At 43.0% G+C, this 16742-nt stretch overlaps 2 protein-coding genes across 3 annotated transcripts in view; one reads left to right on the top strand and one right to left on the bottom strand.

Annotated features, from left to right (window-relative positions):
• Positions 1-28: 28 nt before the first annotated feature.
• On the bottom strand, positions 29-7898 carry nr1d2b (nuclear receptor subfamily 1, group D, member 2b). Its single transcript, XM_058619862.1, has 8 exons — positions 7475-7898; positions 5117-5347; positions 4663-4751; positions 3040-3184; positions 2083-2798; positions 1484-1669; positions 1180-1390; positions 29-748 (listed from the first exon to the last, which is right to left on the bottom strand). The coding sequence occupies exons 1-8, from the start codon at positions 7491-7493 to the stop codon at positions 552-554; spliced, it is 1794 nt and encodes a 597-aa protein (XP_058475845.1). The 5' UTR covers positions 7494-7898; the 3' UTR covers positions 29-551.
• Positions 7899-14600: 6702 nt separating this feature from the next.
• The window catches only part of LOC131447807 (ubiquitin-conjugating enzyme E2 E2-like), a 38991-nt gene continuing 36849 nt past the window's right edge, over positions 14601-16742 (top strand). Inside the window, exons 1-2 of one of the 2 annotated variants that reach the window (XM_058619877.1) lie at positions 14601-14789; positions 16281-16478. In XM_058619877.1, the coding sequence (XP_058475860.1) occupies positions 16288-16478 (191 nt within the window). In that variant the 5' untranslated portion in view covers positions 14601-14789; positions 16281-16287. Of the gene's footprint in view, positions 14790-14955; positions 15048-16280; positions 16479-16742 lie in introns of those variants that run through there. The other variant, XM_058619878.1, reaches the window with a different exon arrangement.

Genomic DNA, 16742 nt, shown 5'->3' with positions numbered 1-16742 from the left:
GTCGTTTTTTTTTTTTAGGTTTACATCTCGGTTGTGACACGAGCGCAGCACTTTTTTAGTTTCAAATCCAAGAGAATGTCCACGAGCTCGTCGACTCGTCGCTGCACAGCTCAAATCAACAGAAAGCAGCCACATATTGCACTATGAATGCACAAAGGAAAAAAATACCAGTCTACACTATACAGAAAAGTGCTTCTAACGTTTGTACGGTCGCAAACGCAGTTATGCTACACACAAACACAGGAAACATGTACATCGATCAGGGTGTCTGTACGCAAGCATGACCGTCTCTCTCACACACACACACACACACACAGGCTGTTAGGCCCTACATTACAGTACAATAACATTTCATGGTCGACCTCCTTCCTTCAAATGTCACGTTTTAAGTTTCAGAGTTTGATAAGTGGAAGGAGGTGGAGTTTGTTTGTTTTTTTTGTGTGTTTTTTTTCTGAGGTTTGGGTGGGAAGTGTGGCTGTGGGTCTCCAGCCTCGGCGTTTCAGTCGCGTTGGTGTCGCAGAGGCGAGGAGGGTCAAGTACTGGAGGAGGCTTCAGGAATGGACCTTGAAGGCCAGCAGCTGCTCCGAGTGCATGTTGTTGAGCGAGCGCAGGTCGGGCAGCTTGAGCAGCAGCTTGGTGAAGATGGCCGACTCGTTCGGGTGGTTCCTGGTGATGAGGCTGCGCAGCGCGCGGATCAGAGTCTCCTGCAGGGCCTCCACCGAGTTCACGTTCTCGATGCCAGAGCGATCTGGAACAACGGGAGGGAGGGAGGGAGGGGTCAGTGAGCTTCGTGGTGCAAAACTCCAAACGCTAAGTCAACTTTTGGTGCAAAATTAAAGCAAAAAGTGGTCAAAATAACCACAATATTGGACTGCTTGAGGCGATACTGATATATTCACGATTCTAGATCTTTAAGGAAAGCAAGATATTGGACTTTTTGCCGATATATCGGAAGTGCTTGGGCCAATAAACGATATATTAAGATTCTAGATCTTTCAGGTCTCAACGTCCGAAAAAAACAACAAAAGGCAGATAACGTGGTGTGGCAAAAAGATTTATACAAAGAAATGTTACACTATATAAAATAAAAATAATATAAACACTGTTAAAGAGCTAAAGAAAACGTAGAAAGTGAAAATACACAAACTATAAACATGAAATGTGAAGTAAAAAACACACCTGCAGAGACGAGCACCACAGCAGTGAACAGGCTCATCTCCTCCTCGCTCAGTCCCAGGTTAATGAGCTTCTCACTGAAGTCAAACATGGAGTTAAGGAGGTCGCTGGCGCCCATGGCCCTTAGAGTGTCCACGCTGTACTTGTTCCCACCCAGAAAGGTGACGGTGCGATCCTTCACGTCAAAGAGCGAAGCAAAACGCACCACGAGCACCTGTGGTTAAAAAAAACCCAGAGGCTTCAACAGCTGCACAAAGCTGATCATGATATAACAAATGTGATTCCGGAAAAGTGACGCCTGTCTTACCTCGAAGGTTCCAGCCTTCAGCAGGCTGACCTGGTCGTGCTGCGACAGGTCTCTGAAGCCCGGGATCTTCTTGGCGAACTCCACCACCTCCCTGACAGCCGGGGTGAAGCTGTGGGAAAACTCCTCCCACACCTCGTGGCCCGATTTCTGCGGGTCCACACTGGGAGACGTGTTCATCGGACAAACCTAACGACACGAGAGAGAGAGAGAGGAGAATTATGAGCAAACCTGCGATAATATCAAACGTCTCCTCATTCTCAGGTCAAAAGTCCAACATTGTCTTTAATCTTTGCAAGTTCAAAATATGCGTAATGTGATAAATCCTATACTTGCAGACAAAAACCCACATATCCTATCACTCTGGTTTATTTTTCAAATTATTCTGCTGCCCCCAAGTGGTCAAATTTAAGCATAAATGACGTAAACGTTGTATTTATATATTTTATTTCCAATTTAAGCATGCAGGGTTGGTTTTATTATTATTATTAGATGAACAAAGTAACTACATTTGACTTATTCTTTGTCCTGGACTTAAACGTTGTATTTTAATGTCTTTTAAAATCACATTGTGTAGCAGGTTTGACCCCCCTCCCTCTCACCAGATGCATCCTCCTGCCTTCCCTCCACTGGTGCCCACCGTGGGCTGGGGTGGCGACGTCCTCCGCAGCGGACACCCTGAAAGCTCCATGCGTGTAGGCCGGACAGTGGCTGGCAGTGGTGCGCGACAGTCTGAAAGGACAGTGGGTGGCGCTGTTGTCCTGTGGACCCTGTGGGTCCGGGCTGGAGGAGGAGGAGGGGGCGGGGTCCTGTGCCACCATGGTGGTGGTGGCCACGTTGTTGTGGTGGTTCCACGAGTCCTGCTGCTCTTCCTTCCAGCGCTTGGCCGCGTTTGGATCGGCGCCGTTGTCCACAGGGCCTGCGGTGGGCGGGGCCTCAGCAGTCAGGCTGCTCTGCTCCTGGTTGTACATGAAGGTCTCCTGGTGGGCCCTGGTCACCGAGCCAATCACCTCCTCCTCCCCACTGTCGGACGCACTTGGTGAGGCCGAGCTGGGGCTGGTGTCCATCGCCACGGCGGGCTCGGGGTCCGAGCTGGAGTCTGACGGGCTTGGCGAGGAGGAGGGGGAGGAGGCGGAGGCAGCTTCCTCGGAGGTAGCTTCTGTGGCACTGACAGGCAGCGGCTTGGCGATGGGCAGCGTCTGGGTGCTTTGCAGCTGGTTGTGCAGCTGGCTGTTGTTCATCATGTTGTTCATGGCGCTCTGCATCTCCAGCAGCATGCGCTGTTTCTCACGCTTGGGGATTCGTCCGAAACGCACAGCTGAGCAGTGAAGAGAGGATTTTGGATGAGGATATGATTCACAGTGAGCTGTATTACTCACAATCACTATATCTAAGCGGACATGCTCTCAGTCCCGTCCACCAAAGTCCATTGAGAAAAACAGTGACTTTACCTCCTAACACACAGGGGTTGTTCCTGTGTATCTGCAGGCTAAAAGTGCTGATTTTCTCTATGGACTTTGGTGCAGGAGGGTGTGTGTGTGTGTGTGTCAGATACTCACAGTCTCTGGACATCCCCACCATCAGGCATTTCTTGAAGCGGCACTGCTGGCAGCGGTTCCTGTTGATCCTCATGATGGGGCAGCTCTCGTTCTTAAGGCACTTCTTGTACTGGATGTTCTGTTGGATGCTCCTCCTGAAGAAGCCCTGTGTGTTCACACAGACAAAGAGCTCAGTGTCAGACGCCTGAGACCAGTGTCAAATTCTCCACTCCCTGTGTGTGTGTGTGTGTGTGTGTGTGTGTGTGTGTGTGTGTGTGTGTGTGTGTGTGTGTGTCTGCTCTGGTCTCTTCCTCAGAGGACGTTCACACGGCCCTGCACTGACATCCATGGACTCGCGCTTTTCCATTATACAGTTCAAGCACAACCATTCGGCTCGGTTTCCCTCAACGTGGGCGGGGTCGTCGTAGCACACAAAACTGCCGTGACGTGGCTGTGATTTGGCTCACGATCGCCGGCTCTCAACAGTGCTGTCGCTAAATGCACCAGACTCCTCTGTTAAATATTGAGATTTTAGACATTTACTTTACTAAATGTTGGCGATTAACTTGTGTTTTAAGTCTTTTTAACTGATCGACAGTTCGGTTTGATTCTCGTGGGTCAGACGTCGCACTCATGACTCTTCCAGTGACGACACCAGGAACCAGGGACTATCCGACGCTACAAAACCACCACCAAATGCCCAAACACTAAACACTTTTTAAAGATGGCAAACTACACCTTCACTTTATGCACGTTATTTCAATTATACACACATAAATCTTAACTAAAAGGTTTTACAATTATATATAAATGTGTGTGTGTGTGTGTGTAAGTGTTCCTGCTCTCGTACATACTGTGCTGCATCTGTCAGTGTGAACTGCTCCCCACAGTTAACTAGGCCATGCAGCAATGTGAAATATGGGTAGGTGGTGGGTGGATGGGGGGGGGGGGGGGGGGGGTGTGGGGGGGGGCAGTGTGTGCTACTTTCACACAGTGTCTTCTTGTAGCCGTGCAGATGGCTTTGCCCGCAGTGACCCACTTCACTCCAAGTCCAAAGTCATGCTGGTGTGTCGCAGTACATTTTTACTCAGATTCAGAGTCTCTTTAGCGTACTTAGTGTGCGTGCGTGTGTGTGTACACTTTTTTTTTTTAGGTAGACCGTCAATAATAAGGGTTATGGCTGGTACGGTTATGGTTGAGCACTTATAGTTGGGGGATGTCAAACATTTTTTTCTTTAAACTCATGTTTCCTATTCATTATACCCATTATTAATTATTCTTTTACTTATTCTTGTTCTGTACTTCTTTAAGACCTACCTTTTTAGCTTAATTTTAGTTTTATTTTAAACTCTGCCCATTATTATTTCCTTGTGTTAATTCATTTGCAGAGTGGTGAGATAGCTTTCCCTCAGCTGCTTTGTCTTAGTTGTGTTTATCGAGGTTTGTGAGTGTATCTGTATTTTTTGAAGGGAATAATTAAGTTTAGGGCTGAGATTTGAATTGTGGTTAGGTAAAGGCATAAACTGGCTACAGTTAATGTCAGGGATAGGGGTTTGTTAAGGCTGAACAAATGAATGGAAGTCAGCGCAGAGTCCTGTGTGTGTGTGTGTGTGTGTGTGTGTGTGTGTGTGTGTGTGTCCTCACCTTGCAGCCCTCGCAGGCATGGACGCCGTAGTGGAAACCAGAAGCCACGTCTCCACAGACTTTACACAGCAGCACCAGGCCATTGATTTCTGGTTAAAACAAAAAAGGAAGGAAAAAAAGAAAAAAAAACACACATTCTTTCAGTTAAACTGAAAAAGCAAGAAAACCACAGATTTTTGCATTTACCAAAAAAAACATCACATGTTCTCTCAGGGGAAATGATGACAATCAATACTTTTCCTGCTTCTCTGTGACAATGTTGGTACTTGATCACACGTTTTTCTGCTCTGTGATCTCAATTCAGTGATTTTTTTAAAAAAAAATCACTTTAAAGAGCAGAGGAGTCTTATGGACGTAACACAAGTTTATTTAATAAATCATTTTAATTTTGTCAGCTTTGTTGTCCCAGACAAAGCCACTGAGAGGACGAACACAATCGGAGTGGCCGTCTTACTTGTGATTCCACATTTAGCAGAGGAAGATTGGCGTCCGCTTTTCTGGGTCCCTGGAAGGTTTTGACCACTGGCCATGAGTGCGGGGTCAGAGGGCTGAGCCAGCCGACGGCGGCCGGATGAGGAGCCGTGAGGCGGAGAGGTGGACTGATAGCTGCCGTTGGAGGAGTCGCTGTGGAAGGACTCCGGGCTGGAGGCAGAGCTGGCCGAGCTAATGTAGGCTATTACGCCCCCTGGTGTTACATGACAGAGAGAGAGAGGGAGAAATTAGTTATAAACACTGCAGTATGTTCTGTTTGTTTGTTTTTTGCCAAAAACTGACCCAGTTAGGCCTAGTCTACTGTAGATTAAAGCGCAGGCTTATCCTTTGACGTCCTAGGTAAAGTTAGTTTTAGCTTCTTAAATGTGAATATTTTCTGGTTTCTTTGCTCCATTTAACAAAGAAATCATTCAAACTGAATCATTTTGGGTTTTAGGAAAAAACAAGACATTTGAGAACATCATTAATTGCAGGTTTGGAAAACACCGACCAACAAATCTCAACATTTTCAGGACCAAACAACTACTTAAATATTCGTTAGTTGCAGCTCAAGCTAGATGTAAGTTGTGAACTGTTGTGAGGTCAAGGTTAATTCCATCCCCTTGGGTCAGATTTCCAACTATAAAAAAAAAATACTGTGATAAATGCACATGTACAGTATGTGTGTGTGTGTGTGTGTGTGTTAATCCTCACAGCTACATCATTCTCAAATCCTCACCGGCGCCAAAATACTGATTACTGCAGCTCTTTAAAAATAGACCCTGGCAAATGCATTTTCCTCATGCTGTTACAGCAACATCAACAACAAAAGAAGAGATGTTTCAAAAGAAACACAAAGGAAATGACACAATTGACAGACTGTGCAGTAGACATGACTGGGTTTGGTGCTAAAGGCTGCAAACCAGTTACAAGAGACGGATGACTAACTCCAGTCCAGTGTCAATGTCGTATTTTGTTTTTTTAGCATCAAATTTCCAAATAACAACCAGCCTATCAGACTGTGAAATGTGATTTTGTGTGTGTGTGGCCATCACTGCTCATGCTCCCACCGCCTTATTTTCCTTTACATGAAACTTAACCCCTCCCCACCACCACCTCTAGCTGCAAACTGGTTTCTGCTTAAACCAACAAGCTTGACATAAAGAGGGCAGGTCATCATACGACAACAAGCCTCCACAGCCAGTAAGAAACAGGCACACGGTGCCTGAACACAGGCTGACCTTATGTCTCCAACCACTCACTGATTAGGTAACAGCCATTACATAACCAGACAGCTCCACCAGGGTGTGTGGACTAGGTAGTCTGCACCCCCATACACACACACACACAATAACAGTGAAGCAAAATACATCTAAATGGGTTGATTTTACTTTTAAATCATAAATATAAATTGATACATGTCATATCAAGTCAGCAGACAATAGCATTAGAATTTACTTGAAAAAGACATACATTTTAATATATATATATATACGTATATATAAACAAAAGCAATGATGTAATTTTTTTTTTTACAAAAAATGATTTTAATAATAATAGTGTTTTGACCCAGTTAAAAGTCCAGTCCATTTAACTCCTTTTTATTCTTTTTTAATGCTTCAGTTTATGTTTACGTATGCTGTTATTTTGTAAAACACTTTGGTCGCCTGTGGGTTGTTGTAAAGGGCTGTATAAATAAATACATTTACATTTTAACTGAATCTGGAACTATTTTTCCCGTGCGGAACACTACAAAAAGAAACTGGTTAAACCGTCGCCATTTTACATATTTAATTGTGAAAAAAAAAAGGAGGGAGGGGAAAAAAAGGAGAAAAAAAGCGCCCCCACGTGGAGCATGCATTCTCTTTCCCGGGAAAACTGGGTCAACGCGAGCTGCCGCGAGATGCCTCACGTGTATCCGCGGACAGACCCCACGCCGTCAGGCTGAGGCAAATTATGCAACGCTGACGTCACGGCGCCGCGCGGCCAATGAGCGGCGACGCACGAGGAGCGTAAACACAGATGCACATGGCTAGGCGGACGGGTCCATGTGAGCTGAGGCGACTGCAGTGCTGCCGGAGCCAAAATGCCTGGGCAACAACAACAACCCCAGTGGTACTGCTAACCCACTTTAACACACTCACACGGCACGACACGACACTAAAATGACACCATTTTGGAAATTTTTGTACAAACAATATTAACACTTAAAATGGCGGGGAGAGGGGAAAAAAAAAAGAAAGAATAGGGACCGTTTTCTCGTTGTGCTAAATTGTGCTAATTCAGGCTGAACCAAATGTCAGTGAGAACTAATGAAGCAGCAGATAATTCTGTGACTCACCAGCTTTGGTCGACTCCATGTCCTGTGAGTTTTTCGAGGTTTTTTGTGTGTGTCCTCCTCCTGTCACCTGAGTGCAGAAGCCGTGTTTCTGTCCGGAGTGTTTTCAGCAACTGGAGAGTCGCTGAATGAGACCGAGCAGGGAAATAGCTACAACATTTAAACCGATTTTTACCGCTGACGTTAAAACCCCCCCAAAAAATGTACACTGTGTCAAGATGCGGTTTTACCGGAAACGTTTTTTTGTTTTGCTTTTCAATAAATTCAAGTGAAGGAGTCAGCTGTCAAATAAAGAGCAGCAGCGTTTTCCTCCTGGTTATTATTATCTTTTTTAAATGGAAGCAGCAGTTGGTCTGTTTGACTCCACAGACTGTTCCATTCAAAGATACTATACTGAGGGCGAGGACTGTGGTCTGTGCAGAGAGAGAGAAAGGGAGAGAGAGAGAGAGCAGTGTGTAACCATGTGACCCACTTCGTCAGTGGCTCCTCCCCCTTCTTCTTCCCCACAGCTCTGCACTGGTGTCAGTGTAACCCACTGACATACTTTCAACAACAGTTGGAGAGTCCAAAAAAGCACCAGAAGCGCCTTTCAGCGCACTGTTTATCACAGTTTGCTGTGGTCTCAGTGTTTGTTTGTGTCCGTTTGTATGAAAGGAGGACTCCGTTAAGGACAATAATCCCTGGACTGTTGTGAAACCAGTGGCAGTTACAGAAGGGAAGCTTATTTCAGGCCCAGTTTTTTCTGCAAACTAACGATTACTACAAGGACACGTTATGTGAAACTGAAATGCTATAGTAGTGTTTTTATTTACAGTGTGTATGTACAAATGAAAATGGTCTATTGGTACTTTTCCACTATACAGTTCCAGCTCAACTCTCCTCAGTTTTGTATGGTTTTCCATTACTATAGTATAGTACCTCCTCAGCATGGGCGGAGTCATCATAGCACGGCTGCACAAAACTGCTGTGACTTTGTTTTATACGCGACACAAACACAGTAAATAGTTTGTAAAGCAGTTGTTTTCAGTGTAATTGAATCATTAGGAACAGTTCATTAAAAATATTTGTTCCCAGAATAATTCAGTACTTCCCACATGACCGGAGCACAGACTCCGTCTGACACAGTCACTGAACTGAAATGTAACTGAACGCGTTGTGATGCGATTCACGCTCGCCGACTTTCAGCAGTGCGGTCGCTAAATACACCAGACTCCTCTGTTAATTATTGACATTTTAGACATTTCCTTTGCTAAGTGTTGGAGATGAATGCATGTTTTCAGGATTTTCAAGTCTCTTTAAAGGATCTACAGTTTGGCATTGATTTCTGTGTGATTTCTTGATTCTTGTGTCAGACGCTCATGACTATTCCAGTGATGAAACTTTCTGACCAATCAGTGGCCGGAAGTCTGACAACATTTTAGTATTGGCTCAGCTCGCTTGGAACCTCACCCGAACAGATATTAAAAATGTACCGTCATGTACTGTCAAGAGTCGAGTCATGTTACAACTGTCACAGCAATTTCACGCAGCCTTGCTATGATGACTCCCCCCTCGCCCACATTGAGGAGGTAGTAATGGAAAATGACCCAAACTGTGTAGAGTGGAGCTGTGCCAAGCCGTGCTACAACTGTGTAGTGGAAAAGCGCCATTTGTTGACATGGAACAATTATATAGTTCACAATTAAAGAATAAAAGCCAGTTATGAAAACAAAATAAATATAAAAAGCACCAATAAATAAATGGAGTTTGTTGTATTCAGGGGTTTGTTTGTTTTTTAGATTTCAGTTTCTGTTTACTTGCAGCCTTGGTTTAATAGATTTAATCTTTGTGTGTCTTGTCTGGTGTGACTTCCTGTTTTTCTTTATAGTTAGTTTGGGGAGTTTTGTTTTTTTTCTCTTTTGCATACCTGGACATGTTTTGCTTCCTGTGTTAGTTTTCTGGTTTGGATAGTATCTGCCTCGCCCTGATGTAAATCACCTGAGTCCTGGACTCTGACACAGATGTAACCTTAGTGACACATCAATCAAACAATCTGTTGTTGTACAACACACACATACTGTCTACTGTATCACAAAGTGCAGCATAGATAGATCCACCCTTGCACACAGACATTCTTGAACAGCATTCTTTGTTTGGGCACTCATCAACAGGGATGGGCTGTATTTCTTTTTTATATGTGTATTTAAAATTTCAAATACAAAAATATTAGCTACACAGGAGATTGACAACCCCATATTCTACCACATGCACCACTTATTTTGAAAATACCGTATTTTACTTTTGATACATTCATTAGTTGAGTATTTGGTATTTTATTTTAAAATACAATTAGATGTATTTTTTGCCCATGTGTGCTCACAGGCTCATGTGTAACCCTAAAACCAAGTCTCAATGGTGCATTCCATTTGTTATCGTTATCGGCTGGTATTGCTAACATTGGCTAGCACGAGATATGTGTACACTTGTGGTTTTTTTCCAACTACTCAACTGGAACATGGTGAACTAGCGTCCCGATGTAAATGGAAAGCATCATAATTCTCACCCTCAAAAAGCCTCTTAACATTGTGAGGAGCAGCCAAAATGTCCTCACAAAGATGGGTTTGAATCAAAAAAGTGTCCTCGCAGCCAACTACAGACATTCCATCGACTAAAAGCTATCCCCAACCAGTTAAACCTAACCCTAACCTAACCACAATTCCAATCTTTGCCCTAAACTTAACCAGTTCCTTTATAAATACGGTTTTTCCTGATTAGGACCAGGTTTTGGTCTCCATGAGGACTACTGATCCTGACAAGATCACACATTAAAGACTTTAACATATAGAAAATTAAGGAAGCGATTAATAAATAAGAAATGAAATTCTAAGAAAGAATAGCGTTTTGGTCAGGATATTTGTAAATCACTCACTATCTTGCACCACTCCATAGAGAAAATCAGCATTTTAAGCTCACAGGGACACAGGAGCTGCTGTCTACTGCTGCCTCGTGTGGTCAGTTTGTGGCACTGAGGTAAATCCGAACAAAGGATTTTAAACACCGCAGTCACAAAATAACGCATTTGAATTTACTGATGGAGGCAGCAGTGGAGCAACAACTCGTGTGTTGCTATGATGTAAAATCAAAGATTTACTTTGGTGTGGGAGAGTGAAAGTTCGCGTTACAGGATTTTCAGCTCTTATGATGTGAAACAATGCACGCAGTTCTCCCCCAGAACCAGTTTCAAGTTGTTTGTCTGCAGTTGTGGAGCATTCCATTTGTTGTCAGAAACTGGGAATTTTCAAGGGAACTCCGATTTCCAACTCAGGAAAAAAAATCACCACATTTGCCGTACAAACACTGCGTCTTGGATAGAGTATCCTCTAAGGCCTTCCCAACCTGGGGTCCAAGTCCCCCTTAAGCGAGCATCAGGGATCACATTGGGGGCCCAGAGCTTTGTCTGCTCTGAGGTTGTGAAGTTATTAAAGTTTATTATGCATAATAAATTTAGAAAATCTCAATCACACACTCTGTTAGGTAGTCAGAACTCGGTATCACCCAAATTTAAACCCATATGCAGCTTTAAAGTACACTGAAACGTCATAACATTTAAGCCTACAAACCTCAAAACTTAATAATTAGCTGTTCTCTCCTTTCACTAATGTTTCAGTCTTGTTTATATTGTCGTTTGCATAATGTCAGATACTGTTGGAATGATAAACAGCAGACCAGTGGGTCCAGTTCGGAGACAAGAGTTGGAGAACTTCTCTCCCACATCGCATTCTTACTGGGTTAACATGACCCCAAAAATACTTCCCTCCTTTCCATGAACAGCAGGCGAGTCTTGGCCCAGATTCAGAGAAGATGCAGCAGCAGCAGCAGCAGCAGCAGCAGCACACATTTCCCAAAGAGTTCCAAATCCCAGCTAATGTTTCCTCACCACAATGGAAGCTTTTTAGGAGTGAGCCGTCCCTCACGCTGTCATCCCGCTCTCCACTTTCCTTCTTTTGGATTGTTTTGCGGGGCAGGACAGGAGCCTCTGCCGACGCTCAGTCACACAATAGACGGGGAGTAACGTGAGAGATGACGATTGTTTTCACTCCACCCTTCTATGTTCTCAGTTGACCCTTTTCACTCTGCGGCTCAGGGAGATGCTGTTTGACCTGAGGAGTGGAACGTGTTGTCACGGTGACCCACTAAATCCAGTCATCATGACAGTTATCGACCATTGGCTGTGGGAAAAGTGATGACAGTGGCTTCAAGTTGCTTCATTTTTTACACATTTTGTTGTGTTATATATCAGGACTGCAATGATCAATTGATTATTAATCAGTATGGGTGTCACGATTCTCCAATTCCTCAATTCGATTTGATCATTTTTTTCCTCTCTCTTTTAGCGCAGATGGGTCTGCCGTTTTTAGATGTGAATTATTGGTTTAATGTCACAATAACTCATTTAATATTATAATTAAAATGATATAATGTTCATCATTTGTTTGCAATGTACCACACTAATACTGTGTTCACACCGGAGCCGTGCAAATTTGTCAATATTGTCTTATTTCTTTGCCTCATAGAACAAAAAAAACAAACATTTAAATTGAATAATTTTGGCTTAAGATGTTTGAGAACATTATTATTAGGATTTTTCGCCATTTTATGGACCAAAAAAGTAATTGATTAATTCCAAATGAACTTAAAAAAGGATATACTTAAATATTTTGTGTTTTTTTTGGCTCTGCCAGAAGAACCTGAGTGGCAAATTAAATCTTCTCCTGCAGTATGTTTTCACTATGTACATGTGTGTTGTGAATTTAAAAAAAAACACAAAAAAACATCCGTTCTGGTGGTTCCAGGAGCACAGTGACCATCACGCCTCCTCCGTGACCATTTGGCTTATTAAACTAAATGAAGGTCATGGAGATCACTAATATGAGCCCAAGCGTCACTGTAATGGAGCTAATAATAGATCTACACTAATGAGGCCGTGTTCGCCCGTAGAGTCGTGATTAATGCAGCCAGAAAAGTCCTTGAAGTAGCTCTGACTCCACGTGACAGCACGTGACCTCAGAGCGGGTGTGAACGTTTCCTGTTCTTTCACAGTGACACGATCGTAAATAGGTGTGTAGTCAGTGTTGCCAGATCTCGTGAGAGAGAAACAAGCAACCGGGCCCTTTTTAAAAACAAGCTTCTGCACAATGACCACAAGAGGGACTCACATTCTCAAACCAATTTTTAAATTATATACAGTAAAACTTTGCACACACAAACACATAAATATCATCCTGAATCCACAGATGTATTGTTTCTTTTTTCTTTTAGTTCCAGGACAAACTCTAATTACAAACACTTTATCTCTTTATCTCTTTATCAATCAGGAAAGACAGTTTAAAGTGACTTAAGCCAGGGGACAGCAGAAGATCCCATTTTTAAATAATAATACATTTAAAAAAAATCAACCTACTTGCCCTCTAACAAAAATAAATAAAAATAAAAATGATTTTGACAGTAGTGAACGATCACAGACTGTGGTATGTTTCAAACTTGAGTTAATGGCAAGAAATCATCCCGTCTTTTCTACAACGACCGTCATAGTATAAATTATCGCCCACCTATTTGTTTCAATATTCACACTCATGACCTGACATTAAACATGTCAACATTCATTTCCAAAACATTTAACCCTCAACTGTTATCCTCAAATCTACACAACACCACTAATCCTCAGCAATTATAACTTTCCAAATGAATGAGGGATTTCTAAGGTGTATGTGTCAGGTATTTAAGTGTCTTTAAATGTCAGTGTTTATTTAAATAAAATACAACACCATTACACAATATAGAGAATAGTAGTTGTAAAGAAGATCATAACATTTAATATCAGTCATTAAATATGAAGTAGATAATTATATAAATCATTTTTGATGTCCCAGGAATAACAGGGGGGTTAAATCAGCAGTTAGAAGAACTGTGATTCAGGATTTTGACCTGTGGAGGGCAGCATTGAGCCTCCCTGTAAACAGCCTGCTCGATTCTATTAGGAGAAGAAGAAGGAGAAGGCGTCTCATTTCACACAACGACTGACTTCCGTCTCCTCCTGAGGACACAGACCGTGGATTGAGACACGTGAAGATGAAGTGGAAGCCTCCACATTCGCCCTCTCATTTCCACTTCCTTTGTAGTCTGACACCATCATCAAAGCCTGCCATAAACAAAAAAGGCCTCAGACAGCACTTACACCGTCCGCCGCATGGAGGCGCTATCTTGTTTTGTCAAGTTTTGGCATCTAGGAAGCGACCGGAAGTGATGATTCTCAACCTAAAAATAAAACAATTTTGCTACGTTACATTAAAAAAAATGTCTGTATATACATAGGTGTGTGATAATGTACTGTTTTGTAAAAAAAAAGTTAAATGTAATAACAAAATAAAGAAATGAATGAACAAGAGTGTGTTATAAAGCATAGACTTTCCATTCACTACAATCAATAGTTGCATAACATTATTAATGAGCATTTGCTTTGTTGTAATAGATATGTAAATACATATCTGCTTTATTAATTACATTTATCTTACACACACACAGGTTTGCACATCTGTCCATTAAACTAGAACTATTTTTGACTCTTTACTTTTTCTAAATGTGTGTATTCATTTAACAATGTTATATTAGTGGTGGTAATAGTGGTAAAACCCCCAAATCTGTGAATATCTTTAATAACCTTACTTAATTTTGGTATTAATGGTTCCTTGAAGCCCCATGATTTAGAAAATATCATTCCCAAATCTAAAATAAAACTCTTATCACGTTATCTGGCCACAAATTAGTATTTCGTGCCCAGGTTATATCTATTTTGTAGTAATTAGTATTTCATGGCCACAATTTAGTATTTCACGAACACGTTATAATTATATCACGGCTGTGAATTAGTATTTCGTGAACGCATTTATTACATAGTATTTCGCAAACATGTTATATTAGGCTCCATAAAAAAAGAAAAGCTTTTAGATGGAAAGTGGTTCAGTGTGTATGAGGCCAGAACCTGCGGCTCACAGACAAAAAAAAACCCCGCTATATAATTCCCTCTTGGTTAATGTGAACGTGGACTTTTATTTTGCCAGCATAAACCGGAAGCGACGCCTGTAGCTAGTACGTCTGCGTTGGCAGCTACAGTCGCGGCTCGGCTCGGCTCACATTCTCCAGCAGCAGCACCAGCGGCGGCAGCGGAACAGTGAAGTGAAGGCAGCGGACGGGAACAAGCGCTCGGTCAGTTCGTGTAGCGGACAACGTAACGGACATTAGTGGACATTAGCAGACATTCCTCCTGCCGCTGCTTAGAAAGGTGAGTCGTCGTCCCCCCCCCCAAACAAATGCATGTGAGCGGAAAGAATGGAGGTGTATTCCGCTGTGTTGTGGAGGGAGGGGGCGGTGGTGGAAGAAGAGAGGGGAGGGGAGCGGAGAGGGGGGGGTGCATCCATTCTGTCTTTGTGCTGTTGGTCAGCGGCAGCTCCGGCGTTTCTAAGCCTGGATGCGGGGGAAGAGTGTTTTTGTTCAGCTTTATCTCGCACCACCATCAAAGACGTCTCACTCCGAGGCTCCGGTAACTCTTCATTGATAGCCACAGAGCCATGGGACTCGAGAGAGTGGTCCTCGGGGAAGTGAGGGAGGGGAGGGTCGGTGTGTATGTATGTATGTATGTGTGTGCGTGTGTGTATGGGGGGTCATCGATGTCGATGTTACCCCCGGCGCGTGCCTTCTCTGTCTGACACCGAGTGTATATAACGCCTCCACGAATCCCATCCAAAATGTCTCTATTTTAAACTTGTCCCCACTGAAAAACAATGACATGCACATCACAGCGGAACCGCTCAAGGTCCTTCAGAGTCCGCAGCTGCCACTGTTTAATTCGGCTAACACCCCCATGCACTACACTGCACTTGAGTCCAGTGAGAGCCGGTAAACTTCCGTGAAGCGCTCACCAGGTCGTGCCACTGCCACAACCTTCCCCCATGAGGTACCTGAGTTAAGATGACAGTGGAAAAAGTTTTTTTTAAAAGAGCTGTTGAAACTTGGTTTTTAAAGAGGGGAGGTTCAAGTTCAATGAAGCATTGTTTAGGAAACAGAGAGATTTCCTGCCTCTATGAGATATCTCTTACATTTCTTTAACCCCTATTGACCCTTAATTAAGTGCAGGGCGGCAACTGACAATTAATTTCTCCATTTATCCACTACATTTTTTGGTTTGACATAAAATATCAGAAAGTTTTGATCATTGTTTCCCAAACCTGGTAGTTATGATGTTCTCAAATGTCTTGTTTTGTCCATAAACAAAAATTAATCCTGTTTTAATGATGTATTTGTTGGATGGACCCAAGAAACCAGAAAATATTCAAATGAGAAAGCTTTGAATAAAGCTTATTGAAAAAAAAAACCCCACTCTGATTAATAATGAAATATCAAAATAGTTGACAAATAATAAATAATTACTTAGTAGTTAGTTTACTATCATGTGAAACTTAGATTAGGCAATAATTAGATTAGGGCTGCAAGGACTAATCATTAGTCAAGTCATTTGATCATCCATTAATCAGTTTGAGTGGTTTTTAATAGTTAAAACAAGATTTCTGATGTGAATATTTTCTGCTTACTTTGCTCTGTTGAACACTTAACAACATTTTATGGACCAGCAAACGCTTAATCCATTAATCAATTAATTGAGAAACAAATCGTTATTTGCTTCCCTTAAATCAGACGAGTGGGTCGTCCCTCTCAGATTGTGTGTTTCTGCACTTCCTGCATGTGCCTCACGCCGTCTTCTTGTGTGTGTCTGCAGCGTCAGCATGTCCAGTGAGGTGCAGCCGAGGCCGGACGACAGCCCCAACACCAGTGGGGGAAGCTCAGATGCTGAGCAGAGAGAGGCAGCTCCTCCCGAGCAGGCGGGCCCCGAGCAGCGGGACCAGACCCAGCCCAAGAAGAAGGAGGCCAAAATCTCCAGCAAGACGGCCGCCAAACTCTCCACCAGCGCCAAGAGGTAGATTTACTCCCCCAGTTATCTTTGACTCTGCGTGCTGCCTTCACTGCACTCACCTGTCGTTTGCTCCGTTGTTCTGTGTGTTCTAATGTGATTAGGGTGCAGAACATGAGACAAAAAAAGAGTGTGTGATGGACCCACGGTTTAATCACCGACTTTATATTATATTTCTCCTTGAAATGTGCCACCTCAGGAAAACACTGACTGCAGATAAAATAACACAGCAAGTGTTCACTATTCCATAAATGTGGAGATTATATTACA

This window comes from Solea solea, chromosome 20, assembly GCF_958295425.1.
Source record: "Solea solea chromosome 20, fSolSol10.1, whole genome shotgun sequence".
NCBI lineage: Eukaryota > Metazoa > Chordata > Actinopteri > Pleuronectiformes > Soleidae > Solea > Solea solea.
This window is presented reverse-complemented; position numbering and strand designations above follow the sequence as displayed.